Source organism: Mesocricetus auratus, unplaced genomic scaffold, assembly GCF_017639785.1.
Source record: "Mesocricetus auratus isolate SY011 unplaced genomic scaffold, BCM_Maur_2.0 Super-Scaffold_100676, whole genome shotgun sequence".
NCBI classification, from domain to species: domain Eukaryota; kingdom Metazoa; phylum Chordata; class Mammalia; order Rodentia; family Cricetidae; genus Mesocricetus; species Mesocricetus auratus.
In genome coordinates, this window is record NW_024429266.1 from 38,331,561 (window position 1) to 38,355,319 (window position 23,759).

Genomic DNA, 23,759 nt, shown 5'->3' on the forward strand with positions numbered 1-23,759 from the left:
GATGTGGTTGTTCCTCAGTTTCCTAAGATTGTGTTTCCTTAGGGAAGAAAACCATGTAATGCTATTTTTTTTTTTAAGTTTTTGTGTCTTAGCCAGACGTTGGTGTCACACGCCTTTAATCCCAGCACTTGGGAGACAGAGGCAGGCGGGATCTCTGAGGCCAGCCGGGTCTACAGAGTGAGTTCCAGGACAGCCTCCAAAACAATACAGAGAAACCCTGTCTCAAAAAAAAAAAAAATGATTTTGTGTCTTACCTTCCTCTACAGTCTTATATTTAGCCATTCCGACCACAGCCCTACCTACATTTTCTGCTTCTAGTTAAGATTTCCTACATACTGATTTTTCTTCTTTACTAGCCTTTTTTCCATTCATCCTCACTCTGTCTTGCCTTTTCCTGTCTTTCGACATTGGTTTACTATCTTACCAGTACCCTCTTTCCCTCACCCCATTTCCCTTCCTCGTTTGTCTAGAAAAATCTAACACTGAATGATTCTCACAGTCTACTTCTTCGGGTAACCCATCATTAAAAAAGTTTTCTTGACTAGCTAACTGCCACTTCAACATGTATTTTCCTTTACTGACTTGCTTAATTCTTTATGGTAATTATTTTACACTTTTACTATTTCTTGAAACTTTACATATGGAGGAAGGTAGGTAGTAGGCTTTGAGGTTTTCAATAATAGTACTGCTAAATTACTGTTTTGTCAAGGTACAGGTAGTATTTTGCATTCATTTAAACTAGATGAAAGTTAATAATATTCAGTTTTTCTGTCTCAATAGGTCAGGAGATAATATGGGTATTGTACAGCCCAAGTCTAGACCAGTAGTATAGGATATTATTGTATAAAAGTCAGTTCAAGAAATAGAATATATATAAGGCCTTTTTAAATCCTGTAATTTTTTTTAAAATAGTGCTTTGGCATTTCACATATGTTAAAAATTTTCACTGACAAAATAAGTCCTGCAAAACAGATATTATTATTAATCTTCACTTTTTGGGGGAGAGGATAGGATCCATCACAGGCTGGCTTCACACTTGCTATGTAGTTATATAGCTGAGGATAACTTTGAATTTCCAATCTTGCCATTACCTCTTAATTGCAGACTTAAGACAAACCACACTTGGTTTATTGGTGGAGAGGGGTTGGGGGGAGTGGTTCAGATCAATCGCAGGATTTTATGCATGCTAGGCAATTACTATACCTTATGAACTATACCCCCTTGGTCCCTGGAGCTTAAATTTTTTAATTTGAACTTTAAAGATATGCTTAAGTCACTCTATCTAAGTATGTTAAACAATTTGGGTATAAAAATCTACTTTTGGAGAACTGGAGAGGTGGATCAGCAGTTAGTAATAAATACTAACTGCTCTACCAGAGTACTCTGGTTTGATTCCTAGCACCCATGTGGTAGTTCACAACAGTCTGTAACTCAGATCCCAAGGGATCCGGTACCCACTCTGGTCTTTTCAGGCACTGCATACACAGAGTGAACAAAAGGCATTCATGAAGTACTAAAAAATGGAAAAAACTTAAATCTTTCAGTAGTAAATTTTGTAGGGAGAGCTCCAGGTAGCAGCACCTGCAGCCACACCCAAAATGGGTGTGGTCACTGGTGCTTTCCTTGTCAAAATTTTATGAAACCTAAGCAAAAATCAGTTATTGAAAATTAATCCACTGAGTTTAGAGATGCTGTGTAATTGTGAAGTATTAATCAAATGTTATCTTTCAATAGTTTTATATTGAATGTATGTTGAAATGGTAGTATTTTGGGTATGTTAGGTTAGCTAAACTATATTATTAAAACCAGTTTCATTGTTTCTTTTTCATTTTAATTGTCACTAGAGAACTCGATTATATATTTCTTTCCATTGGCCAGTAGTAATACAGATCATAAGGAGCATTTTGTGTGAAATAATGTTTTTCACTGTGATGTTTAAATGTACAATGCTTTTTTTGTTTGTTTAGATAGGATTTCTCTATGTAGCCATGACTGTCCTGGAACTTGGCCTGTAGACCAGGCTGGCCTCAAACTCAGATATACACCCTCAATCTGCCTCCCGAGTACTGGGATTAAAGATGTGTGCCACCACTGCCTGGTTATCCAATTATTATCTTTAATTATAGTTTGATTTGCTGTATATTGCTTTGATAAACAGCATGACCAAAAGCAATTTGGCTGAGAAGGAAAAGCTTTATTTTAACTTACCTATTATGAGAAGCCAAGGCAGAAACCTGAAGACAGAAAGTCAAGCAGGTAGGTACCACGGAGAAATGCTGTTTACTGACTTGCTTTCTGAAGCTTACTCAGTCTGCACAGGTATAGCACTGCCCACACCAGTCATTAATCAAGAAAATGCTCCATAGACCTACAGACCAACAATGGAAGCATTTTCTCAATTGAAATTTCTTCCCAGATGTCTGTGGCTTGTCAATTTGTCAAAAAAAGAAAGAAAGAAAGAAAGAAAGAAAGAAAGAAAGAAAGAAAGAAAGAGAAAGGAAAAGAAAAAAACCTAATCAGGACAGTAATCATCTAACATATTTATACAAGGAGAACTATATTAAGAAACGTTTCCCTAAAGAGGAATTTGAGTATGAATTATACTTTTGACTTGCAAAAGAGTCAGAGCGTGGAGTTCATGAAAGGTTGTAAAAACAGAATTGGAAGGTAAGTTGTTGGTATATTGGGTAAAAGACTTTTGAGTTATAAATTGGTCTGTTTTCAATTGGCATGGTAAATTTTGAGATCTCTGCAAAAGAAGTTATGACATAGAGATTGCAGCCTATATCAGGATTATTGGGATAATGGAAAACATTACTGAGAGATTTTTACAAGGATGCAACCAGTGAGTTTTAATAACTGGTTAGATATGAAGTATGAAGGAGAGATAAAGAGAAGATACTAGAGGTGACTAGGGCAAAAGGATAGTACTTTTAATGGACATAGGGAATAAAGGTATGGTTAGTGAGTAGAATGGGTAATGTATCACTTATGGTGAGATACCAAATAGGCATGTTATCATATGGGGCTGGAGAGATGACTTGATGGTTAAAAGCACTAACTGCTTCTGTGTCCTCACATGTTGATTCACAACTGTCTGTAATGTCAGTCCCCAATCACCCAACGTTCTGATTTCTACGAGCACCAGACATGCACAGGGTACACAGATATACATGTAGGTAAAACACCTATCCATGTCACATGAATAAAAAAATTATGTAAAGTAAAATCATAGCATGGACTGAGTACAAATAATTTTAAGTTATGGTGTAAGATCTTAGTATCCAACAAGCTAGAAGGAATTGCAAAACTTCTGTTAGCTCTACATTTGTGGATACAGTCAACGCTGCATCAAATATATTCAGGAAAAATATATTTAAAAAAAAAAGAAAAGAAAAGAAAACCTTTGGGCCTGGGAGGGAAGGGTAGTTCCACGATAGAGTTCATATGCGGGAAGCCCTCAGTTTAGTTCCCAACAATAACAGTAAAACTGCTATGTATATGGATACATATACATATAACTTACATACAACTGTTGTTGTGCCCAAATTCTGAACCCCAGAATCACCAAGAGGCCCATTTCGATGCAACAGCAATGAGTCTTTTATTGTAGATGTTTAACGAGGTAACTCCTTTAGCTTGGGCCCTTCACCCTGCCACCATGGCATATGGCTGAAGAAAGACCCCAAGCAACCTGGAGACAGGGACCTTAAAGGGCAGCGTAAGGGGGGTGTGTAGGGGTATGAAACAGTCTCAGGATTGGTGTGCTTCTAGGTTTGGGTGACCTGCCCTGTGTTGACTGGTCAACTGGTTGTTATGGCCCATAGGCCCTCCCAGGGCGGTTGCTATGCTCTGCAGGTCACTGCTGTGCACTATCCATAAAGCACAGCCCTGCCAGCTAACTTCTGATTGGTTCCTTGCGACGAGGAGGGCATCTGACCTTAGTGACCAGGACAGGATCGGCAAGGTCATGCAAGCACATGTTAGCCTGTAATTGCTGCTAAAATGAGGGACTGGTCACTACACTGTAGTATATTTTCTGTGAGAGCTGAAGCATCTGTGTATATTGGTAGGGTCCAGGAACTAATCCCTCTGAATAATAAGGAAAAACTATGTAAGGGTATCAGGGCCAGAACGGGCACTGATGATAAAGGTAAACTTTAACCTTTTTTTGTTTTTGTTTTTGTTTTTCCTTGAGGCCAAGTGTCCTAGAATCTAGACTGGCTTCAAGTTATGTAGCTGAGGTTAACCTTGAATTTCAGATCTTTGCCTTCTGAGAGCTGGGGTTGTAGAGAACTGGCATTACAGGCCTCTGCTACCTCACCTGGCTTTTGAGTTTCTGGGAATTGAACTCAAAAGCTTTGTGTATGGTAGACAAGCACCATGCCAACTGAGGAACATCGCCAGCAATGTTATATACCCAGCCCAACTTGACTTTTGTTTCAAATATATGTGAATTAAGTAAGACTAGAACATCAAGGGAAAAAAATTGTACTACCATGTTGCTACCACTGTTAGTTAACACCTCCCATTCATTTATATGAATCAAGAATTTGCATTTACAAATTCAGTTTAATTCAAATAAGCATTATGTTTATAAACAACACAGACTACTTAATTTTCCACTGCTATCATATCACAAGATACCAGCCACGTTGTCTTCTAATCCAGTTCAATCATTCAAACAACAGAGATTTATTTCTCCCTGCTTTGAAGGATGTTGGCATGGAGTCTGAGAGCATGTTCACAAAGAGCCCTTGCTAGTTCTCTTTTGCCTCTTTATAAGGTACTAGTTCCATTCTTCATACTAGTTCCTTTAGGTACTAGTCCCATGCCTTCATAGGGTATTCATTTCCAGGAGTAAGCATCTCTTGATGTTGTTGTGTGCATTTGGGAGGAGACAGAACATTTAAACCAAAGCTAGTAGTTAAGAGTTACTCAATTTACGTCTACATTTTCTTTTAGAAATTTTATATATTAAATCTGCAGTCTATTTTGAATCAATTTTGTATATTGTAGGGAGCTGGTGTTCTAGGTTACAGGGCTACAACACTTCACAACGATCAGGGAGAAGGGCTAAGGATATAAATGAAAACAAAGACAGAATGGTGTTTATTTTAACAAGAGTGGAGTCTTATATACCAATGGCAGGCTTGGTGGAAAACCACCAAGGTCAGAAGCCTATGTTCCCAGGGCCCTCCGGCAAAGGGTGGACCAAAAACAGGATACAGGAATTAGCATTTAGACCATAAGGACGGACAGAAAACAGGAACTTGCTTGCAGGCCTTACTCGGAGGAGGGGACATGAAGTGTTTTGCTACAAACTCCTAGTCACCAGCTAATCAGCAGACCCCCATGGGGAAAGGGTGCTCAGTATATATTGTGACATATTACAGGGTATGCTTAGAGCAGTACTTTTAGGCCTCTCTCCTCTGTATAAACATTCAAAGCTCCCAGTGCCTCCCTGCTACCTTTGCTGCATACTATACACTATGCACATTTCCATTTTCATTTGGTTTTCAAATTTCTCTTGGGATTGCTTCTTTGATTTCTGGTTCTTCAGAAATAAATTCTTCATTTTTTAGATATTTGAAGAATTTGGCAAGCATTTCTTAATGTGAGCAACTAATTGCATCTGGCTTTCTAAACTGATTTGTATTTATGTGATTTTAATTCTTTTAAATTTATGAAGACTTGCTGTGTGGTTCAGTTTATTGTCTATCTCAGTGACTTCATGTGCACATGGGCAAAGTGTTTTGTTAGGCAGAATATTCTATAGATATTAGATAGGTTACTGTTTTCTGCTTTGCTTATCCTATTATTTACTGAAAGAGTTTTACAATTTTTTTATTTATATTTTTTGTTTTGTTTTTTGACACAAGGTTTCTCTGTGTAGCTTTGGAGCCTGTTCTGGAACTTGACCTGTAGACCAGGCTGGCCTTGAACTTACAGAGACCTGCCTGCCTCTGCCTTGAGAGTGCTGAGATTAAAGGCAAATGCCATTATTGAGTTATGAAGTATCTAAATGTAGATTTTTCTGGTTTTCCGGTTTTTTTTGTTTTATTTCTGTTTACTATGTGTTACTATAAATCATTGTAACAGTATATTTTCATTGTATTTACTCCTCCCTCCCCTCTTTCTTGTGTGTGTATATTTGGAGAAAGTATCTCATTGGTCACGTTGGCATCAACATGCTTCAGTTTCCAAAGTTCTAGGATTAAAAACATACCACCATGCCTGGCCTCATTACTCTCCCCTTCTTTTTGCCTTTTACTGTTGTCAAACATCTGTATTTGTTTTCATCTCTATAATCTAGTATTTTTTGCATAAAGTAAACCATAATTTTAAAAAATATTTAAAGCAAGAAAAGTGCTATTTTATATTTACTCACAGGTCTATTATTTGTTGAAATTGTCACCTCTTTGTTTAGTTCAAGTTTCCATTAGTATCTTCTTTCATCCTGAAAAGCTTTTATTTTAATACTCTTTGTGGGTATCAATCTGTTGGCATAAAAGTCCTTAGCTCTTGTACTTCTGAAAATGTTATATTCCTTTGATTTTGGAAGATATTTTTGCTGGATATAAAATTAAGTTGAAGTTTTCTTTTTTTCTGTACTTTGAAAATGATGCTTCTCACTTGCCTTTTATTCTTATAGGAATTCAGCAATAGTTCTTTTATTATTCCTTACAGAATATTATTATTTTCTTTGTTTGCTTTTAAGCTTTTCTTCTATTAAATGACTCCATAGGTTTTCTTCTTTGGTTAAACATTTGCACTTTGTTGGATATTTTAATCTGTGGGTATCAGTTTTGGAAAATACTTGATCTTTTCAGGAAAATTGACATTCTGAAATTTGATGATATTTGAATCACAAACAGAAGTTTAGGTTCTGTTTGGCTTTTATATATTAGGATACTACTAAAAAAAATGGGATGGCATGAAGACATAAAATAGTCCTTAAAATTGTATGTTCGTGAGCGTTTCTATGAACAGCATTTGCTCTAGGCTAGAGAAAGTCATTAAAATTTTTGCTTGTGATATCTTAGTTTCTTCCAGGAACATTCTACAGTTGACATGGAAGTATGTATGTGATTTTTGCAAGAAATTGTAGAATACCTATGTTTTGTAGTAATTGTCTTTTTAACCAAAACATTTCTAAAAATGGGGGTGGGGTAGCTGCCAGAAGAGGGCATAAAGAAGCCTCCTGGCAAAGAGCTTGAGCTAAGAAGCTAAAAACCAAGACGATTTCCGGTACGTGTAGATGAATTGCACACTGTTTAAAATGGCGGCTTAAATCATAAGCAGTAGTCAATATTTATAATTAAGGTGTGTTTATATGGGCCATTGAAAAGTGAAATGTTGTGTATTATGAAGCTGTTCAGGCTATAGAATTCTGGGTTTGAATTCCAGGGATAAGTCTTTGAGGCCTTTGGCAAGTTTCCTATAAAGTCTTTATAGAATTGGAGAAATCTCAGGTTGCTATGAAAAGCTCTGAATTATTTGTGTGTTTTACCATATGTAGGCTCCCAGAAATTACTAGTAGTTATTCATTCTCTCTAAATTCACCGTTAATTTTATTTAATTTAGGAACTTTCTTTCTTTTATGCATATTTTATGTATGTCTGGTGGTACTGGAAATTGAACCCACGTTCTAAATGCTTGGCCATTAAACTATACATCTCTATGTCCCTGACCCCTTTTTCAAGAATTTTATTTGAAAACAAACTGACCTTGAACTTGTTTTGTAGCCCAGATTGCTCTCAAGCTTTTGGTCCTTCTGTACTGGCCCCTTCCCAGGTTCTACTATGTCATCTTTCCCAGGCATACAGAGTATTAAGGCAAGTCCTGTGGCTATCAGGAAATGGTTTTTAACCATTTTTTCCCTCTCTATTGGATCTTTCTTGTGTTTCTTATCCTTCCTCTCTTAGAAACAAATGTTATGTGTCCCTCTTAAAAACCCTTTGTAAGCTTGTAGAAGTGGCTGAAACAGGATTGCCATGAGTTCAGTGCCAGCCTGGGCTACAAAGCAAGACCCTGTTTGCACTCAGTCACAGTTGAAGACAATCCAGTCTTAGTATGCCCCACTTTTCCAAAGAAAAGCTTGTTTTAATAAGATCTTCAGTGACTTCCATGTAGTTAAACCCAGTGATCAGTTTGTAGACCTCATCTTTTTTAATCTGTCAGCAGCATTTATAGATTCTGCTTTCTTGACACTTTTTTTTTAATTTCTAGGATAACCATGTTCAAATTTTATCTGTTTTCTATACTCAGTATAGTTTCTAAATGTCTCAGACCCCTTAAACTTCTGACAGTGCTGCCCTGGACTTTAAAGAAATCACATCAGCATACTGGTGACTTTTGGACAAGCACTAATACAGTGTTTCCCTTAAACCCCAGATTCCGAAAAGAGCCATTAACATTCCCTTGCATATCTAATAATCTCAGAATTTATCATTATCAAAAAATAGCAAATGCTTTTATATATAGTGCCACCTGCCAAGTATTGTTGATTCCCAGTGAACTCTTTCCTTCTAGCACCTTCTTTTCGATTAGTATGTGCTAAATTCTCCCAGTTTTTTTCTTTTCCTACTGAAAACCATGGAGCCATCTTGTTCCATCTCCCATACCCAACATCAGTCTGTTGACAAATGTTATTTGCTAGAGTCTGGTCACATCTACCATCTCATCATTGCTGCCTATTGGTAAGTCAGTCAGTACTTAATAGAACAGCTCAGTGAAACCTGATAAATGTAAGAGCGGTCATATCATGTCTTCAAAATCTCCAGAAATTTTGCTCAAAAGCTTTCATCGCTCAGCTAGCTCAAGTTGATGCTGACTTTGAAGGTTTAGTTCATTCACTTGTCTTGTATGGCTGTAATAGTTAAGAAAACAGATCTCTTTTAAGTGGTCTTCCATCTTCAGCTCATTCTGTGGTGGCAGTGTTAGAAAAGGACAAGCACCAATGCATGTCAAGTCTCTGTGTAAAGAAAGTGTCGTGACAAACCAAGGTCAGTGTATGAAAAAGAGTTGAGAAGGGTGCAGATGGCAGGAAGTGTGTGATTCACTGGAGGCCAAAATAATGTACCATAGGCTCTGTGGCTGGTGTCAGATTTGGTTAAATTATTTGATGGAATCCATTTCCTAACTCAGATATTAAAGTCAATAAAAAGGAGTTGTCTTGATAAAACTGAAAATGTGGACTGAGTAATGGTTTCTGGTAAAATTTGACTTTTGCATATCTTTTTTTAGATTTCAGAGATCACCTAGAAGTAGAGAATATTCTTTGTATACTGTACTAGATTCTTTTTGTAGTTAACTGCTAGCTTTTTAACTTGCTCGTCTCCTGTATTACATTCCTGCTGCAAGTTAGGAAGGTGGACTTTGTACTTCCCTAATCTAAATGTATTTTGATACTTTACATTATGTAAAGGACTAGGGTTGCTTTTTCCAGTGTCAAGGGATAGAATCAAAACTCCTTTTTAAATTTTTTCTTTCCTTTTTAGACTTAACATTTTCAAAGCACTTTTAAGTCCTCACTGAAGTTATTTCTATCACCATAGTTTTCTTTTCCAGTTTTTTCATACAGTTAAAGATCACATATTTAGCTGTTTCAGATTGCTTCTTTTGCTTAACAATACGTGTTAAGGTTTCCTTCTCTTTTTTTACATGCTAAATAATAAATAGTTGTCAGGATGTACAATAAATAGATTATTCACCTGTTGCAGGGCATCTTGGCCAGGATTTGATAATAGTGAAGCATCTGTGTGCAGGTTTGTATAGACATAAATTTTCATTGTGTTTGTGTGCTGGAAGCACAATTCCTGAATTGTGTGATGAGTATAAGTGAGAAATTCCCATACTGTTCTCCATTAGCTGTACTAATTTGTACTACCACTAACAGGGAGAGTGCCTATGGTTTTGTCAGTGTTCTGGATTTGGACATTTTAATAGTATAGAGGGGTCTCATTTTTCTGTTAGTTTGCATTAGCAATAGTTTCACTTGTATTTTCTACTCATTAAAATTTGTGCCCTGATTTGGTATTCTGTTAGTCCTACTTCTGCTATTCACATATGCAAACACCTGATTACTTCACTATTGTTTTTATGGTATTCTTTTCTAGCCATTTATCTGTCATGACTCTAATTTAATTAAAATTGCTTTCTTTTTAAGTTTTCCTCTGTTGTAGGACCTGTTTATTCATTTTAATGTTTTAAGTAGTTTGCCTGAATCCTTCAGGAAGGTATAAGTGTTAATACAAAGAAAAAATCGATTTTTTAAAAGATAATTAAACTATTTGCTCAGGCATATTTCATCTAATATAAAAATTGAGATCAGAAGAAATAACTTTCTTGTTGTTGATAACCTAATCTAAATATCTTATTTAATTATGTAGACTATTGAACTGTTTTGTTGTGGGTCTCAGATGTTTAATTTCAGTTCAGTTATTTACTGTGTGGTACATACTACATAGATCCCACTTGGATGAAAGCAGAATCAGATTTAGAGAGACAAGTAAGCACTCCTCTCACATTTCTCTAATTGTGTAAGGCAGTGTATTTCCTGAACTTGAAAAATAAAGTCTGATATTCTGATACAGTGTGTGAGTATGTGAGTGAGTGTGTGCTGAATAGATCAGACTTTAGTGGAAAATATGTAAACAAATGATTTATTTGTATAGTGCTGTAGTGAAACTCATGCATACATGCACTGGAATAATTGGCCAAACTGCACCTTTTTCACGGAGTTGCTCAGTTTTTACTCTAGCCAAGAATAATTGGCCAGATGAGGATAATGAGGATACATTCCAGATTGAGTGAAAGCACAAATAAAGATGCAGAGAGGTGGAGTAGCAAGGGACAGAGGCTCACTGGGCCAGAGTCAGAGCTTTGCCATTTGATTTGCTATAATATGTCAAGGAAGTTGGAATTGCTTTATCTCGTTCTTTCCCATGGATATATGCTTTGAAACTGTAGCAACAAAGCTCCTTCCTGTATGGTTGACATTTCTGTTAAGACATGTTTTAGTGCTAAAAATTATGAAAAACCTGTATTCTGTTCTAAAATTGATAAATAAAAGTTCCTAGTTTCACTTTCCTAATTTTTAGAAGAAAGTATTCACATTTTTTGGCTGGTTGGGAGTTGTAATTAACTATAAATGATACAGACAAATGCAATAATGGGTGACCTTTTTTCCCCCAGTGCTTACAGTAGTAATGACTTCTGTTATTCTCCTTCATCCTCAGAACATCTCAGTGAGGTAGCGTATTATCTCCATCTTTTAACCAAACTGGGGCATAGAGCAGTGATTCACCTTATGGTACATGGCTAGCAAATAGCGGAGCATCATTTGAACCCAGTTAGTCTAAGTAAGAAACACATAGTGTGTCTCTTCTATGCTCTCATTTTGTGAGATCACATATATAGAACACTTAAGTATAATGCCTAGCACATAAGAACTATAAATGAAAATAATGATCAATAGCCAATCATTACCTTACTTTTGAGTTAGTACCTCAGGAAATTGTTCTTTTTCTTGTGACTTACTTTCTATCACACATTATTCTGGAACCACACCTTCTATTACCTGCTTCTTTTTGTTGATCTGTTTATACATTCTACATTAAATCACTATCAAGGGCTGTTGTATCTGTTCCTGGCTGTAGTGTCTCTCACATAAAAGTGACTAAATACTGTTGAGTGACTGAATGAAAACCTAAAAAGCTGACATTTGCTGATCTTAGAATTTAAACATTGTTCATACTACCTGCACCTGTGGTTTAATTGCTTTTATGTGATTTTTCTATTGGTTAGGAATTCATTTGTTACTGGACATTGGTGGTTCAAACCTTTAATCCCAGTGCTCGGGAGGCAGAGGCAAGTGGATCTCTGTGAGTTGGAGGCCAGCCTGATCTGCAAAATGAGTTCCAGGACATCCAGGGCTGTTACACAGAGAATCCCTGTCTCAAAACAAACAAGAGTCTTATCTATTTTGATGTTATACCAGGGCAGTCTCATTCTGCAGATCCCTGTTAGGAAACTGGTGTTACACTATCCTGCAGAGATCACTCAGCTTGTAAACAGTGACGCACATGAAGGCAGTATTTAGGGTCTAAAACCAAAATCTGTTAGAAATACATTCAAAACATTTAAAGGTGTTTTTAAGAAACTAATATAAAAAGAAGAAAAACTTTGTTATTTTTCCTTTGCTTTTTGCATTAAGTCATTTCAAATAAAATTTTAAAAGTTTTTCACCAGGGGCATTCTCTATTTTTTGTGTTAACTCATATTTTCCTCCTCTCCTCTATCTAGAGTGTCTTAAACCATTCTACCTTGTGAGAAAGTGGATGTTCTTGCAGATAGTCATTGTGGGAGAAAACGTTTCATTTAAGTCCCAGATGAGGACCGAAAACTTGAAATCAGAGGAGCATCTGAAATCAAGTAATATTAGGTAGGATAAAAATTACAAGGGATTTCTGCATTGTTATTAATTTCCAAGGTGTATATTAAAATTTTCATGTTCTATGAATATTACAAAAAGAATTTGAGATTTTCTGAAGGATGGGGAAGGCTATGCTAAAGATTCTATTTTTACTTAATATGGTTTTGTGAGAAATTATATTTTTACTCGTGGCTTTGTGAGAAATTAAGCTAGTAGGTTTATTTTGACATTTACCATTGATGTCTTGTCATCCAGGGAAACTTTTAAAAATGTACTGAAATGTAAACATACATTTCAGGAATTTTTATGTTTAGATAAAAATTTTCTGAGTATTTATAAGCTTGGGGGTGTGATTTATATTTTTCATATAAAAATTTTTCCTTTATTTTTATCTTACGTATATGAGTGTTATTGCCTGCCTCTGTGTGTGTGTGTGTGTGTGTGTGTGTGTGTACACATACGTGTACCACAAGCATGCAGTATGCAGAATCCAGAAGAGGGTGTTAAATACCCTGAAACTGGAGTTAAAAACTGTCGTGAGCCACCATGTCAGTGCTGGAAAATGAACCTGAGTCCTCTGGAAGGATAGCCAGTGCTTTTAACTGCTGAGCAGTCTTTCAGCTTCCTGAGATTCATCTTATAAATTATTCTTTAGAGTTATCACTTCTGGGTTCTATATGTCAGCATGGATGCAAGTAAATGGCATGAAGACCTCTTTTACATGACCAGTTGGTAACTCTTGCTGTAGCATCTTAAAATGACATAACCTGTCTGATTAATATCAGAGATGTGATTTTACACTTAGAGGTGATGGTTGCCTCTGTAAGTCGATACCATGATTGTTGGTGACATTTGTAGCTACTTCATTTCAGAAAACCTACTGTATTTTTATAATGCTTATGAGCTCTGGTTCTAGAATCACATTGCAAGGTGGAATTAGAGCTCGGCTACTTTCTAATCCTAATCCTGTGACAATGGGAAAATTATTTCATCCCTCTATCCCTGTTTCCTCATCAACAAAATGTGCACATTTAAAGTTGTTTGCTTGTTTTCAGTGTTGAGGATTAAACATGGACTATTGAACATGGCTCAGCAAGCATTCTACTATTGAGCTACATCCCTGCCTACCCCTGCTTATTTGTTTTGTTTTTTAAGGTAGAGCCTTGTTATGTAGCCAGGGCTAGCCTTGAACTTACTGTCTCACCCAGGGATGACCTCACACTTTCAATTCCACTGCCTCTTTCTTGGGACTGCTGGTGTGTTACAGGCATTCCACCTCTGTGCTGGGTGGGATGTATAAAGATTTTATATTAGATGCAAGCATGACAAGAAGACCTAGTGAATAATATCATCAAATGATATTACTAGGCTGTTGATTTTTAACTGATAGATTTGGGCTCTGTTGTCAGCATGGCATTTCAGTCATTTATCATTTGCTTCATATATCATCGAGTCTCCAGTTTTTAAATGCTACTCTGAAATAATCAGATACAATCATAACTGTTGTTTAGAAAGAAATTACAATATCTTGACTCAGTTCTTTTGTATTCTGTGTCTGCCACCGATGTTATTTTCTGTTCATACTAAAAATATATTGGTTTTATTTTCTGTCCGTATGAAAACATAGTTTCATGGCATCTAAATAGCTTGTCTTTCTATCCTTAAGCATTATGTAGAAGTAAAGAATTTGGGTTTTTGACTGCCACTTTGAACTGTTGTCTTTAATCCGTTAGGTTCTTTCAGAACAGATTCCAGGAAGCAGTAGGGGAAGGGACACCTGCTGACTGACAGTTAGAATCCAGATTAGCAAATAGTTTGGTAGTCACAGATTGTCCTTCTTTGAGATGTCACTTAACACGCTTTGCTTATTTATCCTTCGTAACAACTGCTATCTCTAAAATGCCTGCCTGTTCACTTCTTAAACAGAGCATGTAAGTCTTCTCATAATCTGCTGCCTTCCTTGGTTCTCCAACTTCATCTGTAGCTTTTGACTTTGCACTTTGTCTGTTTTACTGTCTTACTAGTTTTGTCGTTTGCTCTCATCTCAATTCCTTGATCAGAATGGACCTCCAGAAGCTATGTACATGTACTCAACGAATATAGGTCATGGAGTGAACGTATGGTGTAGAACAGTGTTCTCAACCTTCGAATGCTGTGACACTTTAATATAGTTCCTCATGTTGTGGTGACCTCCAATCATAAAATTATTTTTGTTACTACTTCATAACTGTACTTTTGTTAGTTATGAATTGTAATGTAAATCTCTGATGTGCAGGATGCCTGTGACCCTTACGAAAGGGTCATTTGGTCCCAAAAGGGGTCATGACCCACAGGTTGAGAAATGCTGATTTAGCACATTGGCATGTACAAAGATTTTATAGCTTGAGAGAAAGCAAATTCATATTTTCATTAACCTGAACTGAGGAAAACTAAAAGTAACAGCATCTTCCCTAGAGTTTCTTCTAAATGACAGTCAACAGTACAGCAATAGCTTTTCTCCAGTTAATTTATTATTAGAAAACACTTGCTATTTATGTGTTTCTGTGCTCATAAGTACATTATGAACTCTATGACTATATATTATGACTATAATGGGTGAATATTGTAATTATCCCAAATTGTTCCTTAGAACTATATGTTGAACAAGTGAACAAAGTTAAAAACCCACCTTGTAGCCAGGTATTAGTGGCACACACCTTTAATCCCAGCACTCGGTAGGCTTAGGCAGGTTGATCCCTGTGAGTTTGAGGCCAGCCTGGTCTACTGAGAGAGTTCCAGGAGGACAGGCTCCAAAGCTACAGAGAAGCCCTGTCTCGAAAAAACAAACAACCCACCTTGGCCCTTGCTTGGTAGGGAAGGGGGTGGAGGGGACCCAGCTACTCTCTCAAAAAAAAAAAAAAAGTGGCTTAGCATTTGTGTGTGTGTGTGTGTGTGTGTGTGTGTGTGTGTTTGTGTTTTGTTTTTGTTTTTTGATAGCTGTGTGTTAGAATGGTTTTGATTAAAAATAAAACAGGGAAAGTGGGTCTAAAGTTCAAGTAGAAAGATCTTTATTTTGTGTGTCCTAGTGCTATGGACTGTTATTACTATCATACATCTGAGTTTTATTTTCTTAGAAATAAAAGAGCATAGCTGTAGTGATTAGGAACTAAACTCTGAAGCCAAACTGCTGAGTTCAAGTACTACTTCTAACTTTGTGACCATGGCTTGTTACTTAACCTCTCTGTATATGCTTATGTTTTCAAGTATGAAATGGAGACAGTAAAGCTTACATTGTCTAGCAATGGTGCTATAATGTAATGCTAGCTCTTATAGTAGCTAGTGCTTGGAAGGCATTAAATATATTTACAGATCTTGATTTATGTTATCTCCATGTGAATTGTTTCAGATTGTAGCTTCCAATGTATTCATTATTGTTGATCCAGACCTTTTTTCAGCCCTTTAATCTCTCTTTTATCTTTTTTATTGTTTAACAGGCATAGTTTATTTCTCTTAATGAATGACTAAGAGCTACTGGGTGTGGTAACACAGCTGCAGTCCCAGCACTTGGGGGAGACTAAGGCAGGACAATTGTGGAAGCTAAGACCAGCTTGTACTATATAGCAAAATACAGAAAACAAAAAGCTTAAAGACAATATATATATATATATATATAAATATTTTGAAAGTTTTACATTTTGTAACTAACTGCTGTTTTATATGAAGAATATGGTGATTTGATTTTTGGATTCTTGGCATTTTCATTCCTTTCACTAGTTATTTCAGTTTTAAATAAGAACAAACACCACACCATTGCTCACATATCCTTCTGAGAAGGACATTAAGACTTGTCACATCCGGACAGGTGGCACCATAGAGACAGGTGTATCCTGTAAGTGCATAGACAGCCTGTTCTACAGCAAATTCCAGCCCAGCCAAGGCTATATGTACAGTGAGACCGAGTTGTTTGTTGTTGTTTATTTTTGTTTTTTTAAAGATGCTTGTATCTATATGAGCATTGGCTATAAACTAATATTAATTTGTTGAAATTCTTTAACAAGAATTGTTGGAATATGCTTTGCTTTTTGTTTTTTATTTGTCTGTTTGCTTCCTTTAGAGGGAAAACTTAAAATTTCACAGACGAAAGAGTATTCCATTTGGGGAAAAAGACAGGGCAGCTGTGATTGGTAGGGGAGGGTATGTGCTGTTTTCTTAAGTTGTGTGACCTTGGATTTTTAAGGTCATAATCTAGCATGCTTGTAAAGATTGTTTTAAATGGTGAAAGTTAAGACCTAAAGTGATCAGCGAGGCTGGACTATCTAAGTAATGAAATTTGGTATATAACATTCAGTGCTAAGTATGGTAGGCAAGAGTTTTTCCATCCCATCCTGCCTCCTCCCCATCCTGGCAGCTGCTTTCAAATTACCACACAGAGACTTAGTATTATTTATAAATTCTTGGCTGATCGCTCAAGATTACTACTAACTAGCTCTTAAATTTAAACTAATCCATTTCTGTTAATCTTTTTTTTTGCCACATGGCTCTTGGCTTTACCTGTCTGTCCTGTAGTACACCTTGTTCCCTCCAGCACCTGGCTGACATTTCTCACTGACTCCACCCTTCTTTATCCCTGTATCCTTAGTTTGATCATCCCACCTTTATGTTTTGCCTGGCTATTGGCCAATCAGCTTTTATTAGCCAACGAGCATAATACATATTCATAGAGTACAAAAGTATTGCTCCACAGTTAAGCATAGCTATCTAGTGAGTATTGTTTATTTGTATTGGTAGTTCTTTTGTTTTAGTCCCTATTGTGATTCTTTTACACACACACACACACACACACACACACACACACACACACTCTTTAAAGACTACAAGAATAAGAGGATTCATTTTATATTTTACTGAAGTTAAAATTTACAATTATGGGGGTTGGAGTCATAAGAGCACTGGCTTCTCTTCAAAGGATGCTTATTCCATTCCCACCTACATGGTAGGTACCTAATGACCCCTTGTAACTGAGTTCTCTGAATACCCTCTTCTGGCCTCTGCTGGTGCCAGGCACACAAGTGGTACACATTGTACATGTAGACTGTCTTTGTTAGGGTTTCTGTTACTCTGATAAACACCATGACCAAAAGCAACAGTGGGAGGAAAGGGTTTATTTCTAGTCCATCATAAAGGGAAATCAGGGCATTGTCTTGCTTGCTTAATCGGCTCACTTTCTTGTACAACTCAGGACCACTTGCCCTCCCACATAAGTAATCAGTCAAGAAAATGCCCTGCAAGCCTGTCCACAGGCCAGTCTGGTGAAGTCATTTTCTCAGTTGCAGTTTCTTCTTCTCAAATGATTCTTATTTGTGTCAAGTCGATAAAAACCAGGACACAGGCAAAGCAACCTTACACATGAAATAAGAACAATCCTTTAAAATTTACATTTGCTATAAAATACTTAATTATGTAAAATAGTGCTTTCTGTAAAATGTTTAGTGTCTTAATGATCTTTTAGTTTTTGTTCCAATTTTAGTTCTTTTGTAATAGAAATCTCATGTTGTGATAACTTTCAATATTTTATGTTAATTGACATGTAATCACACATACAGAGGGTACAGTGTGATGTTTGAGTGCATTCATTCATTTGCTAATGATCCAGCCTCAGGATGTTTGGCATATTCTTCACCCTGTATTTATCACTTCTTTGTGGAGATAGCATTCAAAATCTATTTTTCTGACTGTTAAGATAGTCAACATGTATTGGTAACCATAATCATTCTTCTATGCAAGAGAACACAAGAACCTTGCAGGAGAGCATGTTTTAGAGTCCTGTTAAGCAATATGCTAGTCAAAAGGGGATTCTAATTATGTGTTTTTTAAAAGTTGTGATTCTTACCTACTATAAAGAGACTTTGGTAGCCAAGCCATTTCTTTACCTCAGATATGTTTCCCAAGAAAGTGTAGTGCTCTGACTCAGGCACAAAGCTTGAGTGGTTGTTAGCCAGTAAAAGAGTGTTCTTAGCTCAGGGGCTCTCCTTTTCAAAAGTCCAGGGACAGACCACTAGAGTAAAGAGAAGAGTGGTGAAAGCTACGAGTTCAGAGACTACAGAGTGTATCTCTCAAGACCTTGTAGTAGAAAGTCACTAAAACATTAAGTTCGGGTGAATAGTTGGTAAGATAAGCATACATTAAAATGTATCTTTTGCACTAGTTCAGACGAGGAATGAGTATGACATGGGCAGGTGGCTAAAGAAATAATGCAATGAAAGTTCAGTAGGTATGTAGAGGACAGCCTTTCTCTGGAATTGGTAGCCTAAGGCTTTGGAAGAAGGTGGGTATGAAGGACTTCTGGGGAGTTGCCTTCCACAGTTCGAAAGCCTTGATAAAACTACCAAGATTTAAAAAAAAACCACTCATAAGAGAATGAAGAATAGAGTTAAGAATGGACCATGAGGTCAATTTAGGACTTCTCCAATACAGTCAATTCTTCAATTTCAGAGGAGGAAATACTAGTTGTGTGGTTTGTTTTGTTCTGTTCTTTGTTTTGTTTTTTTTAATGTATGGGAAATTTGAACATGTCAAAAAGAGGAAAGAAAAATAAAGTCCTGATGAAATGCTAGAAAGAGCCTTCCATTGACATGAACTTTGAGCTCATAAGGAGAGGGCTCTGTAAATCTGGTAAATGCCAGTCATTTGCTGGTGGGAAAAGGGACCAGGGACAAACAGCTTGAGAAAAGTGGAAATTTGAAATGTTTGTGGTAACCAGTAAATTGAAAACAAACTAGTCTTCAAGGCATTGGGGAAAACCTTGTAATATATTGTTGTTACAGTTAGATTTGGAGAAGAAACTGAACTCTTTTGAGGAAGAGTTTAATTTAATCTGTGAAGTACTTTGTAAGTTGTGACATCAATTTGTCAAGACCCAATGCTATACTGGATGTTAGAGGAGGTCATAAATTTCCCATCCATATACCCTAATTTTAATGCATTGTTTCACTTGATAATTCAATGTAATTATATTTATTTGACTTGAGTTTTTTTTAATTTATGTTCTTTTTTCTTATCTAGGCAGGCAGAAGTCCTGAAGGCTGAAATGACAGGTATTGGCTGTCTTAATTCTTTTTTACTACTTATTCTATTAAGTTAATGGAAGAAAATTCTCTTTCACACATTAGGTATAGTACCAAACCCTGTGCTGGTTGCCAAGAGCAATAATAACTTTGCTTTAAATGTTTTATTAGTCTTATACTCTGGGTTCTTCCTTAAATACTTCTCAGGAGTTAAATGTAGTATATGCCACATTTGAATTGCTAGTAATGCATATGATAATTTTATGAACCTTTTACTAATAATACATAAATTAATTCACACTCTGTTGTAGCTTTATAAAGCTATGTTTGATTAATATTTTCCTGGGCAAATGCTCTTTTCAGCTTACTAGTGACTCAAACCTCAGTAATAGCCCTTCAGGAAAGGTGTTTACAGAGAAACTGTGCTGAAAGTATGAAATTCAGAGAGCTGCATTTCTCATGCATCTTTTTGCTCTGGGTTATAGCCAGTCCCTTTGGGAAGAATTTTGGAGTTAGCTGATAAAATAAACTTCAAAGCTAGTGATCAGCATTTCCTTTATAACAGCATGTGTTATCCTAATCTGCCAGAGAGATGTGTGATAATAGATAGTATTCTAGTTTGGGAGGAATTTAGTTGTATGGCTAGCCCATGAATAATTCAGCATCCTGGCCAAGATTTATAATTGAAGAGGGAATATACTAACTACTAGGTGGTGTTTCTTCAGCTTTGATAGTTACAGGCTAATGTTTATGAGGAACCTGGTTATTGTTGTGTAAGAAACAAGACAAAAAAGAGAGCAAGTCTTACAGTGTATTCACTGCTTTCTTTCTCTTAACACATTTGTATTCATTGTCCACACTGTGTAATGCCACTGTCAGATTATATTCTTAGATTGGCATTAAAAGTACTGTCTGTATTATGTGTATGGAACAACATCAAGCTGCATACACCATCTAGTTTTCCCAAAGCATTGAACATTTGTTTAAGTTTACTCACTTGAATGATACCAGGCTTCTGCTTTCTTCACATTAAATGGCTGTAGTATAGACTGATCACAGAAGTGCCTTGGGTGGCCATGTACCGTTCAAGAAAATAATTCTTACTGTAATAGGGTAGCATAATAGAGTAGGACTAATCCAGGCATCTGCTGGATAGTGACCTGATAGGAAAAATTTGTAAGAATCCTTGAAAGAAGTGATTCAAAATAAAAGGGAAACATTATTTGAATAGAGATACAGTTAAAAGGGTAAAGAATTTGATACAAATCCATTATTTCAAATGGAGTGACTTATTAGGAGATATATGACCTGCTTTGAAATGAATGGGCAGCAATCCAAACCAAAGCAAAGTGAATCTTTTTAATGGTCATTTTAATTTCATGTTATTTTAAAGCTGAAAGACCGGGGTGAAGAAACTATGTCAGCACAATGACCATGGGAACTGGAATTTAGATTCCATCAGCCATGTAAAATCATTCTGAGCATATCTGTAACCCCAGCATTACGGAATGGGGAAGGTAGAGACAGGAAGATTACTGGGACTTCCTAACACCCTCAGTGAAAAACATAGAGCTGCAGGCTCAGTGAGAGACCTTGCTTGTAGGAGGAAACAGTGCTCCACCATTAGCCATGTGACTTATTAGAGGTGCATACAGATGAGATAATAAAAGGGCCTGGCTAGTGACGTAGTTCACCAACTATGTCTGTGTACATCTTTAGTCATGCCTAAAGTGGGTGTGGTTAGCAGTGCGGCAAACCACCCTTTAATAAGTCACATGGCTAATGGCGGAGCACTGTTTCCTCCTACACTTGCCCCAGAGAAACAGGTGAAAAGTGATAACAGGATGCCTAATGCTCTTCTTTGCTCTGCTCACCTAATGCATACACCCACACCCACACCCACTCACATGCACATGCTTACATGGCTTTAAAAAAATAGCTAAAAGACAAACAGGAAAAAAAACATTTTAAATCAAATTTAGTTGTTAGCCATAAGGCAGAAGGTGAAAGTCATTTGAAATACTGACATAAAACTTGTACAGCCATGGATGGAGAGAGGGAAATCATGTGCCTCATGGATTGAGTGACTTAACTATGTGGTGGTGTTTTGTTTTGTTATGCAGATTCTAAGCTGGGTCCAGCTGAGGTCTGGACATCCAGGCAAGCTCTGCAGGACTTGTACCAGAAAATGCTAGTTACTGATCTGGAATATGCTTTAGACAAGAAAGTAGAACAGGATCTGTAAGTATTATCATTTGAGATGTTCTTGTGCAATCGGGAATCACTTCAAGATTCTGAAGCGTTATGGTTAGTTGTTAATCTTTCACCATACCCTAATGTAAGGTTTTTCAAAGATATTCTAATGCTTGTGATTTTTTTTTTAAACAAACATTTAACCATTAGTGTTTTCTTGGGTGCAGTCTTGGAAGGTAAGAAGAGGAATGTTTAGATCTAAGTTTTATCAAAGGCAGCTCTTAGAGCATACTAGAGTAAACCAATTCTAAGAGTTTGTATTGAGTCTTCTATTTAAACCATAATCTTAAAGATAAACTGTTCTTTGATCAGTGGGATTTTGCATTTGATCTTAGCTCAAAGGCCAAGAAACTGTGATCATTATCCTGTTTCTTAACAGGAAAGTCTATTTTACTGTAAGAAAAATTCATTTAATCAAATCCTTGGCTATATATATCTTCCTTCCTGCTCACCAGAAAATTAAGAAAGATTTTGTGTTTGGCTGTTCTACTTATTCTTTCTCTGAAGGATGAAATAGCAGATAACCAGATTCCCCAGTGAGTATATAAAGGCCTTTTGTAGAAGATCTTGTCTTATACATTTAAACAAGGACAGGTAACTTGATAGAAACTTAAGCAGCAGTTAAGAACATTCTGTCTTTAATCCCAGCACTCGGGAGACAGAGGCAGTCAAATCTGAGTTCGAGGTGAGCCTGGTCTACAGAGTGACTTCCAGGAGAGCCAGAGCTACATAGTGAATGAAACCCTGTCTCGAAACACCCCCCCCCAAAAAAAACATTCTTTCTAGTAGGACCTATTAGTCCAAGTTGTGATGAAGTTTTTTTTTTCCCCTGTACTTTTTGTGCCCTGTGTTGTTAGAAAATTTAGTAGTTTAACTAAGTAATCAGAACTCATGTCTGTAATATCTGAGTCCATGATGAGAAAGCATCACCAATATTAAGGGAGTATTGATGTCCTAAATTTTTTTTAACCCTAAGGTTCTAGAGCCTCAAAACTGGATGTTGACATTTGATACTATATTTCACTAATACTGAATTTAAGATGATAATGACTAATATCATTTTGGTATATTATATTTCATCATTGCATTGTTTAATCAATTGAAATGTGGTTTCTATTTCATGCTATAAAGAAAATATTAAGCCTTAATCTATAAGATAAATAAACAAAATCAATAAGCAGGAATGGAAACGAATGCTACGGATTATTAGCTGGGGAAAGTAAGGATAGAACTTAATGTGTACAAAGCACCCCCCTCCCATTTGTCACTTGAGTAGGGTATAAATTTTTTTTGGCCCAATATGTTAAAATTGTTATTGGCTTATTTTACTTTGATCTTGCCACTGTGGTTCTAGTTTTTATACTAGGATTCTTAAATAGTTCTTTCTGTAGTAGTTCTAAAGGTTCATAGTGGAAGCTACATTCTGCTTACTGGAGCATTTGGTAAGTGTCCACTAAAGTCAGTTGTATTCTACTGCATGTCTAGTCTTGTTCAAAGAAAAGCATGAAGTTATTTAAATAAATAACTTTAATGCTGGTTTGCTGTTTGGTGTGGTATAATATAACAAACAGTTCTTTCTTGTTCTCAGGGGGACCAGTGTCTGCCCAGTGAGTCACTACTATACCAAATAGAATTACATTTTGTTTTCAGCTGGAATCATGCCTTTAAGAATCAGATCACAACACTACAAGGCCAAGCAAAGAATCGAGCAAACCCAAATCGGAGTGAAGTTCAGGCAAACCTTTCCCTGTTCCTAGAGGCAGCTAGTGGCTTCTATACTCAGGTGAGTTTTGCTTTGTGTATGAATTCTCCTAGCTTTATTGGTACTCAGCTCTTTGTACACATTTTTTTTTTGTACAGGTAAATACTATGAACTACCTTATGAGACATCTGAAAGTTGATCACATGTAATCTCACACCATGTAGATGTCTGAAATTATTCATTATACTTTCTTAAAAGATACAGACTTTGGAAATGTAGTAGGAGGTCTTGCATTCAAACCCCAGTATTGCCAGAGGGAGGG

The 23,759-nt window shown here is 36.5% G+C and overlaps 1 protein-coding gene across 5 annotated transcripts in view; it reads left to right on the plus strand.

Moving 5' to 3' along the window:
- The window catches only part of Smg7 (SMG7 nonsense mediated mRNA decay factor), a 67,598-nt gene that overhangs the window by 11,422 nt on the left and 32,417 nt on the right, over positions 1-23,759 (plus strand). For 4 of the 5 annotated variants that reach the window (XM_013114331.3, XM_013114335.3, XM_013114334.3 and 1 more), the window contains exons 2-5: positions 12,310-12,448; positions 19,481-19,512; positions 21,606-21,723; positions 23,386-23,518. In XM_013114331.3, the coding sequence (XP_012969785.2) occupies positions 12,345-12,448; positions 19,481-19,512; positions 21,606-21,723; positions 23,386-23,518 (387 nt within the window). In that variant the 5' untranslated portion in view covers positions 12,310-12,344. The remainder of the gene's footprint in view (positions 1-12,309; positions 12,449-19,480; positions 19,513-21,605; positions 21,724-23,385; positions 23,519-23,759) is intronic. The other variant, XM_013114332.3, reaches the window with a different exon arrangement.